Below are 17,401 nucleotides of genomic sequence, written 5' to 3' on the forward strand. Positions count from 1 at the left end.
CAAAATACCATCCCAGACAGCATAGCAAACTGCCTGCTACTTCTTTTAAACATGATTTTCAGGGGAATTAGGCAATACCATTTTCAAAGATTCATATCATCAGCAACAAGGGATGGAGAGCGTATAACATTTTTCCTTTCTTTTGCTCAGGAGTGCCGTCAGACTGAATGCATGTTCCCAGTAAGCCATCAGTTCACCACTGTATTATCAATCTGTAACTTTCTTCTAGAAGGTAGATCATGCTGCCAACATTTTTTAGTCTTTTCAATTCATGCATGCCAAGTGACATAATTTTTTGCATAAGAGTGATGTTCCCCTTCTGCTCTGTACATTAAAAAAGATGAAATCTTTGGTAGATTTTCTTTGTGCAGATATTTTTCCGTTTAGTTTTGAAGTTGTCATTCTTGTGCACTGCCTGAGCATGCATAAAACTGTAACAGTAGATAGAGCATTAACTATCAAATATTCTTTTTATGCACATATCACTGATAATCAGTCGCACTACTTGTAATAAAATAAAAAAGGAAACCATTGATACAAGGCTACTTTTTTGCAGGAAATACATTAATGCTCTAAAATGTAGGCACTGCATGACATTTGTATTTGTAGCTAATAAAGCATGAAAGTAAGGGCTTTTGAAATACAAATATTCAAATTAATTTAGAAATGTAGTTTGGTCTAGCTCTAAACCTCTGAAAATCAAATAATTATACTTCCAGATGAGGTGGTACATGCCCTTTAATACCCAAATAGGCAAACAGTAGATTAAAGAGTGTTTAATCTTCCCAAATAGATTTTGAAAAAATCTGTTCGGACTTTTTCTCCTTTTCACCTTTTTAATAAGTGTCAAGTGCAACATGGCTGTCTTCAGAACAGCATAAGACTGTGCTAGAAATAAAATTATTAGTAATAAACTAGGAAATTACTTCTCTCTAGTCTAGTTATATGTTGTTCACAAAGCCTGGTGGATCTTACAACAAATAAACACTTTTATGCAGCCTATAAATGTTACTTTTATTAAAAAAAAAAAGCCATGAAAGTAGCTTGAAGATGTAACCTTCTTAAAAAACAAACAAACAAACAAAAACTGGTTTTACGTTCAGAGCAACATAATAGAAAGTTCTAAGAATGGAACAGATTTAGAACAAATGATTAATTATAAAACAAGGCATTTGAAAATTAGTTTTTCTTTTATTAATGACCAAAATCTTCCATCCAGTTTGGGGTTTTTTTTTGTTTATCCAGGATTCTTTACTGTTGGTTTTCCCATATTTTTGGTAGCTGGAGTTGTTTTATCAGTTTTTTTAATAATGAATGGCCCTTTAACCTTAACATGAACCGGTTGCCTCCCAAGTCGCACTGCTGTCAAATCTAAATTGTAATACTACTATTTAATCTGTAACTGAGAATTTATTTGCAAAAATAAATAAGATACTAACCCCTCCATCATACAATTTGTTAGGAACAGATTGCTGCGCTGCGATAAAGGGATTAAGCAAGGTAGTTTTTGGTAAGGGTAGGGATCTTTCTCTTATATACCTTGGCAATATCTGCTATTTTTAAAAGCAGACCAATTTTAAAGGTGGTTTATTTTAATTGTTTTAATGAATTGTTTTAATGAATGAGTGTCATTCCTGTAGGAATAAGGAGCAGTAACAGTAACCAGTGATAAAGATGCATTTGGGTGACAGTATCAGATACTTTTTTTAACTAGCAAGCTGACAAAAGGAAAAGGGAAAATGGTTGGGGGGGAAGAGGGAGATGCTGTCCCTTCCATTTCATAGTACCTTCTGAAATGCTGGGGTCATGGGTTGTCACTAAATCTGTCACAGAACACTGAAGAGCACATGCAGTGGACAGCTGAACGGCGTATTTCATATTTGTAAAAAGGCTTCTGATTTTTAGTATGTAATTTATGTTTGGAGAAGATATGCTAATATCCTGTTTATATATATTCACTGAACTGCTTTATGATATGGGGTTCTGTATGTATGCTGTTATGCTAGTGCTCAGCTCACAAACGAGAAGCAGAAAGTTACGTTTTTTGGCAGGGTGGAAGGGCTCCATTGTGCTATTTTGCAAACCCTTTTATAAACCCTTTTCTGTATTTCTGAGTTAAGTCAGTTCTGTTAATGCACTGCAAATCTTTGCCTTGCTCATAAAGTATAAATAGAGACATTAACATTCACCTTAATTTAAGCATGATAGCAGCCTAATGGAAACTTTTTACCAGACATTATTTATTTAATCAAGATCAGTAGCTGGCATACATGGAAAATTATTTTTCACTGTAAGTCTTAATGTGCTAAACAGTAGGAAAAAAAACCAAAACACATTTTGAGATTGACAAGAGGTTGCTGGCTTGTCATCAGCAGCTCATTTCACTTGGTAGTGATGTAATTTCTCTTTCTTTGTTAGCTTCAAATGTTACTTCAAACCTTCATGGTTATAAAGTTAAATGATGAGCTTGAGTGATCTTTTTGCAGCTCAATGACCACAGAACAAATTTTCTTCAGTGACAGCAGTCTGCTGCATTTCTTTCTAAGAAACGTCGATTTACAAATTGTGAGAGAGCATGGACATGAGAATCTGTTCCCAGGAGTTAGCTTGTACCATGTCCTAAACATGCCTGTTTAGACTGAGAAACGTCATCTCTTTTTGTTTCAGTTAACCCACATCTGCCGTTCAGGACCAAAAGGACAAATCTCAGTCCATTTTACTATTTTTATTTGACAACTCACTTCAGTTGTCTTACCTGTTCGCCTGTTGCTCACATGATCTTATATTGTACCAAAACGGATTGTCTCTCTTCTTTTGTGTCTCTTTCTTTTGTGTCTCTGATATTACAGTGATGAAGCTCTGTTGCCTGTAGTGGCATCACACTGGCAGAACTCCACTGTGTGGAGAAGCAAGGAAAAAAACCCAAAAATTATTAACTGGATAGTGTTTAGTTGGAGAGATGGAAATCAGACTTTTATCAAGTGTTTTTTTCAGTGCAGAGCACAGGGATTTAATCAAGCAACTGTTTTTCATGACTAAGTCTTCACATGCTGTGCTGAAAACTTGCCATTAAATGTCTCTTTCTGGTCTTGAAAGCCTCTTATACACACTTTTGAGGCATATCTATTCAAAGGTCATCTTAACTGTTCAAAGCGACGTTTCAGCACTGGAATATAAAGTTGTAGAAAAAGAATAAAATTTTTACGCTAGAGTGTTTCAGATGTCATTTGAGTAGCAGATGAGATTGCTGATGTCGTGTGTAGTGGGAAGCCTAGATGATCAGAAAGCCTGGGTGAAAGACATTTCACATGTGGAGCTATTTCAGGTAGTTGATAACTATTTGCAAACGGAATAAATTTTATCAGTGGCTTGCTGTCAACCGTATAACTCTAAAATCAAGAGAAGTTCTTGTTGGTTTGAAGTTCAGTGTAGGAGTCATCTTCCACTTCAATAAGTACAAATGTGGTCAAACAGAAAGTTCATGGAAATGTTTCTTCTTTAAATGAAGAAGAAGTTAAATGAGTGCAAGTTAAACAGGAAAGCTGTTGAGGAGGGAAATGTGATCTGTTTGTTGTTACATATTTATGATGTAAGTGGAGCTTAAATACTGAGTTACACAGTTGTTTTCACTTTGGCCAAACTTTAAAATATGTGGGTGAAAGTGTATGTGTATTCATTGTGCCTGTAAAACCCTGTGTTTGTGTAGAGAAAATTGGGAGTCTATAATCATGTAGTCCTGTAGTCATCTTTACATATTGAGATGTTTATTTGAAATGCAGTTTGTTTGTTTAAGAACAAAGCTTTAAAATAGGGAGCTTTGTAAGCAGGTGATAAGTAGGTTGGGTTTTAATTATTAGAGTTCACTAAAAACTTGTAAAATGTTTGCAAGTAGGTTGGTTTTTAATTATTAGAGTTCACTAAAAACTTATAAAATGTTTGCAAGTTTAAAAAAGCTATCCATTATATTGTTACCTGCTGTTCTCTTACTCCCATGCCTTCTTCTTGTGTTGTCTTTTATTTTTATCTGTCTTTATTTCCCTCTTAACAACCCCCCTCATTTGTGACTTCTTTCGCGACTCTGTCTTCTTCTCCACACGTTAACCCAGAGCATTCTCCTACCTTGAGCTGGCTTGCCTTTTAAAATGGTCACTTATTTGACCTTTGATTGTGAGATATCCTTTGCAAGTCTTTCATCTTGAAGCTTAGAGTCTTACCCCATATTCCTTCCTGTCTGCCCCACACGCTCTATCTGTCAACAGCCTCGGTTCCTCAGTGCTGATCTGCTGTCCTGTCCTGCTGTATCTACTGCTTCAGCTATAGGCTCCTCCGGTCTGCTTGCTTCTCTGCAGCCAGCTCCCAGCTGCCTCTGAACAGTCGACAGTCTCTGTTCCTGCTTTTCATTGCTGAGCAACAGAGGAAAAGGCAACGTGGCTAAGATGACTTCTTTGATAGAGTTCTACTTTATTCTAGTTTTGCTGTTTCCCTGGTCAAGCAGCTGTGGTCATTTCCATCTTCTGTTCTTGTATCTATCAGCATTGATTTTACAGGGTTCTTATGTTCCATGTTAACAGGGAAACTTTTCTTTGTACATCAAGCCCACACAAAGCCCATATTCTCTGGGTTTGCGTGCAGGTGAATATCACTCATGATAAATATTACCCAAAATTGCATTTATGTTTTCTCTGTGGCCTGTATTACACACTCCTGAGTTAATTGTTTAAGTTAAAACGCCGTAAGAAAATACTAAGAATAGCTTCAGGAATTTTTATTTTATTTCATTTCTGCAGGAAATAACCACTTGCTTACCAGAGTACTACAAATGGACACAGTATCTCTTTCTTAAGCTTTTTGAAGCTGGGATAGTGTATCAAAAAGAGGTAGGTACAAACTTTGACCTTTAATACTTTGCAGGTGCACTAACTCAAGTCACTCATCATGTCAGTGGCACATTGCTGGATCATCCGTTCACATTCATTAAGTGGATAGGTATTTATTGTGCTCTATTGGTTTTAAATCACTGCAAAATATAATGAATTTTATATATAACTGAATTTGATGTATAGGTAAATTTTATATGTAACTAACTAATGTGAATGGGTATTGTAGCAAGTCAGATCAGAGATGTTTATTGTCAGTGATTTACATTGAAGTGCAGGATCAGAATATAGCTACTATTAGTTTATTTCATGGCTTTAATACAGAATTTTCTAGGTCTTAACTTCCCTCTCCTGAAAATGTATAAGATAATGTGATCATGAGGAGTCTCTTCAGCAGCAAGATTATTTAACTGTATACCGTTACTGTGATGCTGTCTCAGAACTGAGGATTGGATAGGATAGTTGGAGATTATGTGCCTAACCGTCCAATTCCTGGACCCTATTTGTGATCTCTGAAATATTACAGAAATATTAGATGCTATGTGACTATCACAGCTGTTTTTCTGTTAGAGTACATTAAGAAAATATTGACCTTATAATATTTTGTAAATAATGTATATCAGGCTATCTGGAAAGGGAAGGGTTCAGTTAACTTCTTAAGCAGGAGGTGAAACAAGATGTTAAATGAGCATTCCAAAGAACTCTCTGTATAGCCAAGGCAACGCAGTTCCAAAATACCTGAACAGCTGCACCTAAACAAAGCTGCAATTTAGTGAATGTTTCTAACTTAAATATGCTTTGATGTTTCATTTGGATTCTATAGAAACCAGGAAACCCCATAGGATATAATTAGGGATGTACTCTAATTATTCTCTGAACTCAGAGAAAGGGGTTGACGGTGAAAGGTAGCATTTGGAATGGCAGGGCATTACTGCTACTTCTCCTATTTCCATGGGCAAGTTGTATTCAGAGATCTTAAATGACAGCCAGCAAAAAGATTCAGTATTTGATATGTCCTAACATGCTGGGTTTGGAGGGGTGGGGGGCTGTTCTTTTTTATTTTCCCTGTAATTATTTTCTGAGTTTGTAATAAAAAATTAAACCCCTAGCTTTGCCATAACAAATTTATTTTTATCTGTAAACTTGTTTGCTTGACGAGTGATCCCAGGTGAATCTGAAAAGCACAAGGCTTGCTTGTGCTTGCTGCTTCGTTAGAAGCAGTGATGATACACAAGACAAATTTTGCATGCAGGCTCCCAGTACTGTGGGATCCTGGAGGTGTTTGGGTACCAGTGATCGGATCTGCTTCCCTCTTAAGAGTCAAGGATCAGTCTGAGGATGTAAATCAGCATCTGCAGCCTGTAGGGGATGTAATCTCTGGCGGATATGAACCAGTTGCTTTTTGGCAGGAAACCGATGGCAGAGATAGCCCATAACCCTGGATCCCTTCAAACAGTCATATATACTTAAAGCATATATTTATCCCATGTCTTCCTCCTACCTGCAATATATGTTAGGCAGTACTTTTGCACAGCTTGAAGTCTCCTGTCTTACAATTTCATTTTGGGTACAAGGAGATAATTCATAGCCTTACTGTGGCGATAAGAATAATAATGTAGAGTGTTAGTCTAGTTAACGCTCTGTTCCAGGAGTACGTGTGTCTGGCCAGAAATTGCCCTGGTGGGGAGACAGAGACTCAGTATCTCCGGGAGCTGGAATTAGTGAGAATTAACAATGTCTGTCTGGGTGCTGCAGCATCCATAGAGGGCATCTGTATTCACCGTAGCAAAATCCTCTCTCTTCTTCCTGCAATACTGATCTAGTCAATGTACTGTAGAGGTTATTGACCTGGCCAGATGTGGGTGTCTTATTTAGGTTGAGATTAATTTCTGCCTAGATTCTATTGATTATTTTGATTAGGTAGCTGTAGACTGTAGTGGAACCATAGACACCAAACCTGGAGATAGATAGTTATGCTACAGATACCTGAAGTTAGATGAGATGAATCCTATCTTAAACGCATATGGTCTACATTGGTGTAGTGAGGAGATCTAAATAATTTGTGGTCCTTACACACTTTTGCACTGTGCTCTCTTTGTGTAGATGACATTTAGTGGCTTCCTGGGACCATAGTTTCAGAGGCTGTCATTGTCAAGAGGTGCAAGTAGGAACTAAGGATTTAATTTAATATCCAGGTCCTGGATATTAGTCAAAAGGCTGTGAGAGATGGAGGGAACAAAATGCAACTCTAAAAATTCACAGAAAAGACCTTTCAGCTACAGATTTCTTATATGCATATTTGCTTTGTTTTGCGTGATTTATTTAGATAAATCTTCCGGTTATGAATCATGAGAATATGTTATGCTGAATAATTATACTCATATAGATCAGTTCAGTTACCTTCTAAAATTTTCATTGTAAATTTGATCCAATATCATCAAAACAAAACCAGTATTTTTTCTCAACTTTGAGTCATAGTCAATTTAATACAAGCATATGCTAATACTGCTTTATGCAACTGGCATTTTATTACTTCTTAATATTATCTGATTTATGTCTCTTTAACTGTTATTTTAACTTTGTAGTGGTGTGGGTTTTTTTCCAGAACTTATAAATTAAAAGATCATTACTTTAGAGCCAACTTCATAATGTGTTGTATCATTACTGAAGAAGTTGTGTGTCCTGAAAGTCTAGTGGGATATATTGATTGCTTTTAATTTCCCAATGAATTTTCAGAAGCCTTTTATAAAAAACAGTGTGGTATTATTGGTAGGTAACAGATAAAAGGTAGGCAAACTGTAAAAAGTTTAAATTCCAGTGACATACTGAATTCACACAAACTTCATTTGAAAGTGAGTTTGTTTTTATCAAAGAATGACTTTCATTCATTTCATTATAATAAAGTTTGTATAAATCAATGTAGGTAATCAGATTTCATGCGTGCACACACCACACACTGATAACAAAACCAGCAACAGTATTCCTAAGGAAGAGGATCCATGCATCTGTCTTTCTGCTGTCCTCACTATAAGATTTGTAAAATGGTTGTGTTATTTATTATTTCTAAGAATATGTAGCATATTTAAAACTAAGCAATATCAGTTGTTGGAAACTGGGGCATTTCAGAAGGTGATCAGTGGTAGATAAGATGTAAAGTGAGTAATATGAGGACAGTGATAAATTTTTAGATTGAGGTACTAAGTCCTCCCCATACCCAAATAATGCATTTGAATTTTTCAAATAATGTTTACTGTATTAGAATGTTATGGAGCTGGAGCTACTGTTTCAGTCAGGCTGATTTAACTTTGATTTAGCTCAAATATTAAATAACACTCAAAATAATGGATTACTCTTCTTTATCGCTTTGATTTTTTTTTTTTTTTCTTTTTCTTTCTGTTCATTTTTTCAAGTTAATGTCTAGCATTGAATACCACTTCTGGAATGACCGTTAGGATTCTTTTGTGGTCTTAGATCCTTTATGATAAATGATCAGCTAAACTGTTCAACACTAGCTGAGGGAGGTGAGTTTGATTTTTGCTCCCTCCCCAGTATGTTACGTCTGGTATTTCAGTTAGCCCTCAAAAACCAAGGTTTGTAGAGTTGAACACCAACATTTGTTTCGCTTTAAATTTTCTTTAATGTATTTGTATTGATAAGGAAAGATGATTCCAAAAGTAATTCACACAGTTGACAGAAGTTATGTGCAGAAGATATCGACTCTTTCACTTGAAATATAGTTGACCACTGTAATACTACTTTGTGGTTCTGTCCTCTCAAGTTGGAGATCCTTGGCTATTCATCCCCCGCAGTCTGATGCAACGCTTTTGGATTAGTGGTAGACAACTTTTAAGCATCAGACTATGTAGTTTGCAGTATAGTCAATTAGAACACTTACCTATTTAATATTCAAGTGTCAGCCTCTCCCACTAGCATGGTCAATCAAGGCAAATGCTGTCAACTGCATTCTTGGGGTTTTTGAGTTCTGAGAAGATGAATATTCAAAACATCTTTGGTTGAGTCCATGTCGCTGATTCAAATGGATGTTATAAAAATGTAGAAAACTCAGGGGCCCAAGGAATGTTTCTGCATAATTCTTTTGGTGTCTGAAAAGTAAGATTCTGGTTTTGAAATAGCCGCTGAAAATATTTTTTCTTCCTGCAACTTTTTTTAGGCCTTGGTTAATTGGGATCCAGTGGATCAGACTGTTCTAGCTAATGAACAGGTGGATGACAATGGTTGCTCATGGCGTTCAGGAGCAAAAGTGGAACAGAAATACCTCAAACAGTGGTTTATCAAAACTACTGCTTATGCAAAGGTATGAGAATACAGTTTTTGGAAATTATGGTAGCACTTAAAAGAGGTGACTTTTTATCCAGAAATATTCATCAAGCTGAATGTGGTCTTTTATATATGCATGTTTGTATAATATATATAATAATATACGTGATCTATCCCTGTGTATGTGTGTATATGAAAATTATCAATCCTGAAGTCTTTCTGTTCACATCTTTAAGAATTCTAAGTAACTGGTGTGGGATTAAGTTTTGAAGAAATCAAAAAACATAAACTAGAGCTGAATTAATGAATTCTGCATTCACACATTGTCATCCCATATTTACCATCAAGTGCTTTTCTGCATATTTTGAGTGTACAGCTGTGCAACCTTCTGAACTAGAAACTTGTTCGCCTAGTCAACCTGTTGGACTTATGGGCACGGTATAAGCAATGGAGTACAGCCTGTCACCTAGCGTTCATTTTCATGTGTGGGAACCATAGTTTTTTATGATTAACTGCTCTTTATTAAAGATCATCTAGACCTTCTATTATACTTCATACTCTACTCTGTTTGATTATCTGTAATTTAAAAAATATTTTCAAGTTATTTAAACATCCTTTTTTGTTATGAGCTCAAATTTTGATTGTGATGGGACAGCATAGCTTCCACACGTAGGAATTCTTCAACAAAGTTTTTGGCTTTGTGCTCTCTGAGATGAAAGTATCGACTTTCTGTTTTGTCTGGGTAAAGTTTTTATTCCATCCAAGTGTTCTGTGTATTGAGACTTCAAGTACAGATTGAGAAAGTTATTCCCAAGAAAATATTAAAAATTCATCTTTGACCCTTTTCCTGAGCTTCAGATTCAAGAGACCAAATTTCTACCATCATCCAGGGAGAAGAAATCCTGGTCTCAGTCTAGGTCCATTCATGATAAAGAGAAAAACCTTAGATATCCTGCCTGATGCTTTGATTCCTCATACACAGAGAGGGTACTTGAGATGCATGTTTTCTGATTGTGCTGCCTGTTCTGGCAGTAAGGAGGGAACCTTTGCTATAGCTGAAGGAAAAATGGAGCATGTCTGCACAATCACAAAATGACCACAACATTCCGAGCTTTTTCTTGGTGCTCTTGTCACCAAATTTCATGATCACCTTTGTGATATTTCAGGGTCTGCCCCAACTCACTGTTTCCCTCAGTTTGAGGCTGGAGCTTCACTAGAGTTTCTACCTTTACTGATACATTTGTTGTCTATTGTCTTTATAGAGGTTGTAGGAAATAATGACTGGTGTTTCTGGGCTGTATCCATGCTTGCACCAAATCACTGCTTACTTATCTCCCTCTAAGAGGGGTGAATCAGCCTTAAATTTGTACTCATAAAGACCAAAAGACAAGACTAAGGAGCTTTTCAGTAACCTTGAAAACACCTTTGGCTTACAGGATTATTACCTCTTGCTCAATATCCACCCTTCTCTAGGGAAGAGGATTTATCTTTTGTCTTTAGTCTCTGACCTAAGAAATGTTGTTACATGAAAGGCATCAGTTCTTGGGATGATCACATCTCCCACATGTTATTCTCCAGTAAGTAGGCTCAGCTGATGACAAGAAGGAACTTGTGCCTCCACAGCACCCCCTCATCTTCCCCCCAAAGATGTCACCTCAGGAGACTACCATATCCCCTACCTACAAGAAGGGCAAAAGTGCAAACAACCCCTTGTTCTTGAACATCTTAGTGGCATCATGAATGAGAGCTGCTTCTACTTTTCATTTGGGGATGAACATTTATATCAACCTCTACAAACCATTTAAGGATTACTACAGAGGACAGCTGAGTACTCTGCCGATCTCTGTAAAGGTTTCCCAAAATTTTGTTCTGTGCATGACTGATATTCTGTAGGGTCTATGCTAGCTGATACATCCAGGTCGATGAATGATGCCATATTGCTCCCAGCTCAAGTGCTTTGGCAAGCATTGCCTTCATGTGCTCCCACTTCTTGTACAGTGACAGATGCTACCAAGTATCAGCGGGTGGTTTGGATTTTCCTTTTTACTCATCCTCCACTGGCTCCCGTTTTTGTTGCTGGGGTTCTGGCACATTTGAACAGTCTCACTCTGCTGCTTTTGGCAAGGGTTTTAAACATTTGGTTGCAGAGGGGGGAAAAAATTACTTCCCCCCCGCCAAACCTTCAAATAAGGACAGCAGATTACCAGGCTCTGCTATTCTAAGTCCAATATCTGATATTAGATGGATTTCATGCTTTGGAAGATTAAAATAAATAAATTCCCTTTTTTGGTACTTAATTTTTTCTTTCAAGTTGCAAGAGGCTGGATAACATAGCATGTTGTGTCTTACTTTCTGAAGAAGACTGTTTTGGCCATACAGCTCTGAATGGCCCATGAACTGCAAGCCACAACTGAAGATTGTCCATCAGAGGGAGACTGTCTCTGAGCTAACACTGGACAAGTACTTCAATCTCTTAGAGCCTCTGTGCCCACACTGACATAACCAGGAAGCTTCACAACAGCATTTTGACAGAAGCCAAATTACAGATCTTAAGTGCTACAACTTTGGCTCCTCTTTCTGAATATCTTGACTAATTATCTTCAAAACTCAACTTTGCACACATTTCTTCATTCCTTACAGTAGGCATCCCAGTACTTTTCAAGGAGTGGTAAGAGACATGAGTCCTTCCTTCTAAATCTGTTTCTTTTGTGTACATTTTCTTTGGATTCAGGCTGTTGACAGTTGATCTGAATTCATATCGTCCTAAATAGCATAGTGTTGAACACCATGGTTACAGCAATCACTCTTCCTAGCCTATTCCTCAAGACTTCTTCCCCACCTCTTTTCAAAAGCCCTTGCCAGGAGACCGGGCTTTATTGAGAGAGAGATGTTCATTTACCTTTATCATTTACAGAGCCTTTCATCTTGGAGCAGAGGGTCCAGATTTTACAGAGCTAGTCCTAATAGGTGTGGAGGATAGAAACATCTCTTTAACTTTAAGAAGCTAAAGATTTTTAATCACTAATACAATTTTAGGATGATAACATTAGTGGTGGTAATACCTTCACTTCAGCGTCTCTTGATCTTGAAGACACTCATTTCCATAAAGAGATTTTCCTGGCTTACATCATGGACCAAAACCACTACCAGTACAACTTCCTTTTCTTGAAAGTCTTTGCTGTTCACAGACTTCAGATATTTGTGCTTCCAATGATAAACGAGTACAACAATTAGGTTTTTTTATCCTTACCTGACAGTTTGCCAATGAACATACCTCTCTAGAATAATACCAGGTTCTTTATGGATCTCACTTCCCCTTTTCTTCCGTTGTTTGGGGCTCACCATGAATATGTGTATAGTACCTTCTCTGTAGTTATTTTCAGGTGCCTGAAGGCTCGGGATGCTACAGTAGTAGAAAGCATTTTTATCCAAGCTGGGCTTGGATGGTGAAGGTTACTTATGGTACTCCATATGCCAGACTCCTGTAAATGGGAAATCTGAGAGGACAATATAAAGATTATCTTTAATGGGACTGGGGATTTCAAATCCATGGTCAACTTTTTTTGCATTAAAAAACCCGATAGAAATAGAAGTTCGCCCTTCCAGAACTTGTCTGGCCCTGAGGTCTTTATTCCCCATTTCTGAGTCAATTGCCTGTTGAACATCTTTTGTCCAGTTCTGCTTCTTTTGAAGGTGTCCAGAAGGTTAAGACAAGATGGTGCCAGATTAGCGTGGTCAAAATCATTCTGATCCGAAGACCTACGTTTTCTGTCAGTATAGGGTAGCTTTTAGGTCTTTGATCCATACTGCCAGAATTCATATCAGAACTCACCTGGCCCTCTATTTCCTCACAGCTTGGACAAGTTCATGGGCACAGAACAGATTTATTCCTTCCTTGTGCGAGATGTTCTTACTAGGTTTGGGAAAAGGTAGAGAGCAAAGTGAATCAGGCTTTCAGTGAGTTTTATGGCTAGATTTCTGTTATCCACTGAAGTTTCACTACTTTTTATTTTGAAATTAAAAAATGGGAGGCACTAAGAGATTATCTGATAGTAATTTAATCCTTGCACCTTTTGGGGAAGACTTGTATTTTTTCCCCACTTTGGCTACTTTTAGACTTAGAGGGTTAGTATTCTTTGTGTTCTACTTCTCCCACTCATCTTTCACCAGTGAGACCTTAATCTGTTTTTGGTATCTCATGGGTAAAGCCATTTGATTCTGGTCACCTTTTGCTTGCACCTTCCATGGTGACTATTATTTCTTCTGAAAAGTTTACAGAAATTCAAGACCAAATGTCAGAAAGCTCCACCTTCCTTCCCCTTTTTCTGCAACAAGGCGCTCTGCCAATCTGTTCCCTATTGCTTCCAGAAGTTATCCCTGAGTTTTCTTTAAGTTGACGTAGTGGGAAAGCATGTTGAAAAAAAGCTTTATTTCTGGTAAGTAACTCCTTTCCTGTGTGGCTTAGAGGAAAATGTAAGTCTTTATTTCATAATCATGTTTCATAGACAAAGTTCCATTTAAAATACATTTAATGAATCTGCTATTCTTCATGCAAATTACCAGCTAGCAATAATGGCTGAATATGTATGCCATTATTGGTACATATACATAAGTACAACTTATTTTCTACTTGGAGCATCCACAAATTATTTTGTTGTAACTGTTCAACCTACTTAACACTGCATATTGATGATCTTTCTAGTCATCTGTGTTCCTCTCTTTCACCCATTTATCATTTTATGTTTTCTCCTGTATCTCACAGCCTTAATAAAAATAAATTCTAGTAAGGGTAGTCTTCATCTGCAATGCTTAAATTACTAGTCAAATAGCAACAAGGAGTTACATGATCAGTAATGGGCTGTGAAATCATCTCATGTGTTACAGGAGTCAGTGTTTCATTCCTACACACACTATTCTTTAGATTTCTGTTGTGTCCAGAGGAATCATCTTCTGTGGATTTGCTTTGATTTCTTTATTGTTACTGCACCAGCTCATTGTCCTTTCTTGAAATAAAAAATGCAAACAAGCAAAGCAGTGTTTGCCCACATGGCAATGAATTTTTTTCAAAGGGCAAAAATACTGACCATGCTTTAAATGCTTAGTAGAAAGCATTTTGGTTACGTAAAGTAATAAAGTAATCATGACCTATTTTTTAAACTGTGAAGTACATATGAAATGGTCTACCAGCTTTTATGGATTTTTTAATGGATTTTTTTAAAGAACATTTTAATTGTCATTTTTCTTTTGACAGATTTCTGTGATAAAAGTATAATGCCTTAACTGATGGTATTATTCAAATTGTTGTCTGTGCATTTAAGATGTTTAGCTTAAACATTTAGTTGTTATGGTTACCCAGCTGAATCTGTAGGCAGATTCATTGGAAAAAATCTATCTGTAAATGTTAGTATTTTCTGTGTGTATCTGTAAATTGCTATTATGGCTTTTTATGCACAGTCAACTGAGTCCTCAAATGAGAATCTGTAAGGTTAGTCTTTGCATAGTCCCTGTTCTTCCTAAATTAATTTTATACAATATTTTTTCATATTTTACTTTTCAAAAATCACCTAAATAACCAGAAAATAATCTTTTTTCCAACAGAATAAAATAGCAGCAACTTTGAAACTTCAAGTTTTGCCTTAAATAATCTCCCTTTTTTGCACAGTAATAAGATAGTATATGTATGTTTAATTTAAACACTGGGGAAAGTGACGGGGCCTACAAAATTCTGCCACTCTAATTTACAGTTGCCATACAGATAAGTAGTACTCTTTTTTTTTAATAGGTGTTTTTTTTTTGTACAGACATTTAGAGAAATCATTCTCACATTCTGTGAAGCATGGGAACTTAGATGTTTAGCATGGTGCTAACTCTGTGAAGGGAAAACAACAAAAGATCTACCAATTCTTCTCCAGCTTTTCTCTGAGTTTGTGCTGCGTTTGACAGCCCCTTTGTCTGGCCTGAATAGAATTGGAATTGTTTTACGTAATCGTGTTTTGCTTGATTTTTTATTTTCTATTTTATTTCTGAGATATTAAGCAGAATGGTAGTGAAATGTAATGAAACTGAAGTACTGCATTTTAGGATGTTAAGAGTCTTGACAGTACTTTGGATTTCATAGCATGAGGTAATGCCTCATCATTGAGGAGAATAGAAATGCTGGCTCTTTAGTTTTTCATGCTTTATGTGTGATTTTCTCACTTCCCACACTTGGGGTCTAGCTCATAGTTGTCTTTTTCCAATAGAATGGGCCTGATAAACCTTGCTTTGAAACTCTTCCTCTTGAGTCAGGCTGAGTGCTCTCTCCTGGACAGGCACCAGGAGCACTGTCTCCACAGCTTGCTTAGCACTTCATTAATAAAAAAATGACACCTGTTTTGTCAGCTTGGCAAGACAGAAAATTGTTTGTGGATATGCAGACCAGGCTGATCTTTTCACCTGAGTTGAAATGCAGCATCTCATTTGATGCTACAGCAGTATAAATTTAAGTTCCTGTTGGTATGAGATTAATCAAAACAGCGAATGCTCAGTACTACTAAAAATTATAACAAATGTTTTACAGAGCTTTTATATTCATGGAATCAATTACTCATTTATCCCAAAGATACGCTTCATTATATTGGAAAGGGAATATATCTTCTCTTTGGTAATTGCTACAGTGAGAACAACTCTGGAGAGCAAATCTGGAGAAGAATGCTGGCTTTACTTTTTGCTTTTGAGGAATCGTTTCTTTGCCTCAGTTCTACACAGTCAAACCAGAGGTGTCTGTTGACCATAAATTATATGATAAAGGAAAAACTCTGACGGTTCAGACATCTACGAGAAAGAATTTTAAGCACACACAGTATCTGTGTTGTTGCTCCTTTTTAATGTATATTTTCAGTATACTTCACACATGGGAAATAAGAGCCAAGAGTGACCTATGACAGTACAGGCAGAAACTACTGAAGGTGGAAAAAAAAACCAAACAAACCAAGAAGAGATTAAATACCAGCAGAAGCTGTACTGCATAATCACGGTTGGAACTGTGCAATAGAGTGCAAAATAAAACAGTGGGCAGCCTAACTTTAATTTCCTGTACTTTAGTTAATATATTAAGTTGTATTAAATGATTTTGTGTAATCTTTAGTTTGTATTTAGTTACTCTTTTGGGAGCTTGATAAATAAAGTGAAGAATTTCATTTTAATCCAAACAGATCTTGAATATTTCTTTGACTCTTCCTCAGAAGCAAAGCTTTTTATTTTAGTTTTATTTTAATTTAGTAGAAGACAATTTTATTTTGCTAATGAATTGAATGCTTTTGAAATGAAACCTTTTGCTGACCTTTTTATTTTAGTCTTGTTGTTATGTTGCAAATTTGTCAAACTTCATTAAAGTATCTTCTTGAAAAAAAGTAAACATTTGGCTTTATAGCTTAATATTTAGATTTTTCACTTTATTTCATTTACTATCATGGAGGAGTTGAAATCATAGAATCATAGAATACTTTGGGTTGGAAGGGACCTCTAAAGGTCACCTAGTCCAACACCCCTGCAATGAGCAGGGACATCTTCAACTAGATCAGGTTGCTCAGAGCCCCGTCCAACCTGACCTGGAATGTTTCCAGGGATGGGGCATCCACCACCTCTCTGGGCAACCTGTGCCAGTGTTTCACCACCCTCAGTGTAAAAAATTTCTTCCTTATATCTAGTCTAAATCTACCCCCCTTTAGTTTAAAGCCATTCCCCCTTGTCCTGTCGCAACAGGCCCTGCTAAAAAGTTTGCCGCCATCTTTTTTATAAGCCCCCTTTAAATACTGATAGGCTGCAAGAAGGTCTCCCCAAAGCCTTCTTTTCTCCAGGTTGAACAATCCCACAGCTCTCCTGCACGGCTATGGCAGGGGAGGGCAGCCATCTACTTTTGAGGTCTCGGATGAAGGACACTGGCTTTATTGTGTTGCCACTGCTGGCAAAAGCCTGGATTATGTGGTTCTGCATAATGCACAGCATGCAAAAGCCTCCTTGGTGACGTGGAGCAGGAGAGGAGAAGACAGGACATTGGGGACAAACCCAGGAGAGACCGAGGCAGCAGAAGAGATGGGGGATCGCCGGTCCAACATGGCTCAGCCACGCTCAGTTTTCCCTACCAGCTCTGTGCTACGGTACAACTCCGGCGCATCACGGATACGCAGGGACCAGCACACGCCACCCTGGCTGGCGCAGCCCCAGTCACAGGACCAGCCACTGCCACCCTGCCCCCGACAAGAAAG

General features: G+C 37.2%; 1 protein-coding gene across 1 annotated transcript in view; it reads left to right on the top strand.

The window, feature by feature from the left end:
* The window catches only part of LARS2 (leucyl-tRNA synthetase 2, mitochondrial), a 91,744-nt gene that overhangs the window by 18,914 nt on the left and 55,429 nt on the right, over positions 1–17,401 (top strand). The window contains exons 5-6 of the mRNA XM_009331322.1: positions 4,788–4,877; positions 9,049–9,192. Coding sequence (XP_009329597.1) covers positions 4,788–4,877; positions 9,049–9,192 — 234 coding nt within the window. The remainder of the gene's footprint in view (positions 1–4,787; positions 4,878–9,048; positions 9,193–17,401) is intronic.

Source organism: Pygoscelis adeliae, unplaced genomic scaffold, assembly GCF_000699105.1.
Source record: "Pygoscelis adeliae isolate BGI_AS28 unplaced genomic scaffold, ASM69910v1 Scaffold199, whole genome shotgun sequence".
In the NCBI taxonomy this organism is placed as follows: domain Eukaryota; kingdom Metazoa; phylum Chordata; class Aves; order Sphenisciformes; family Spheniscidae; genus Pygoscelis; species Pygoscelis adeliae.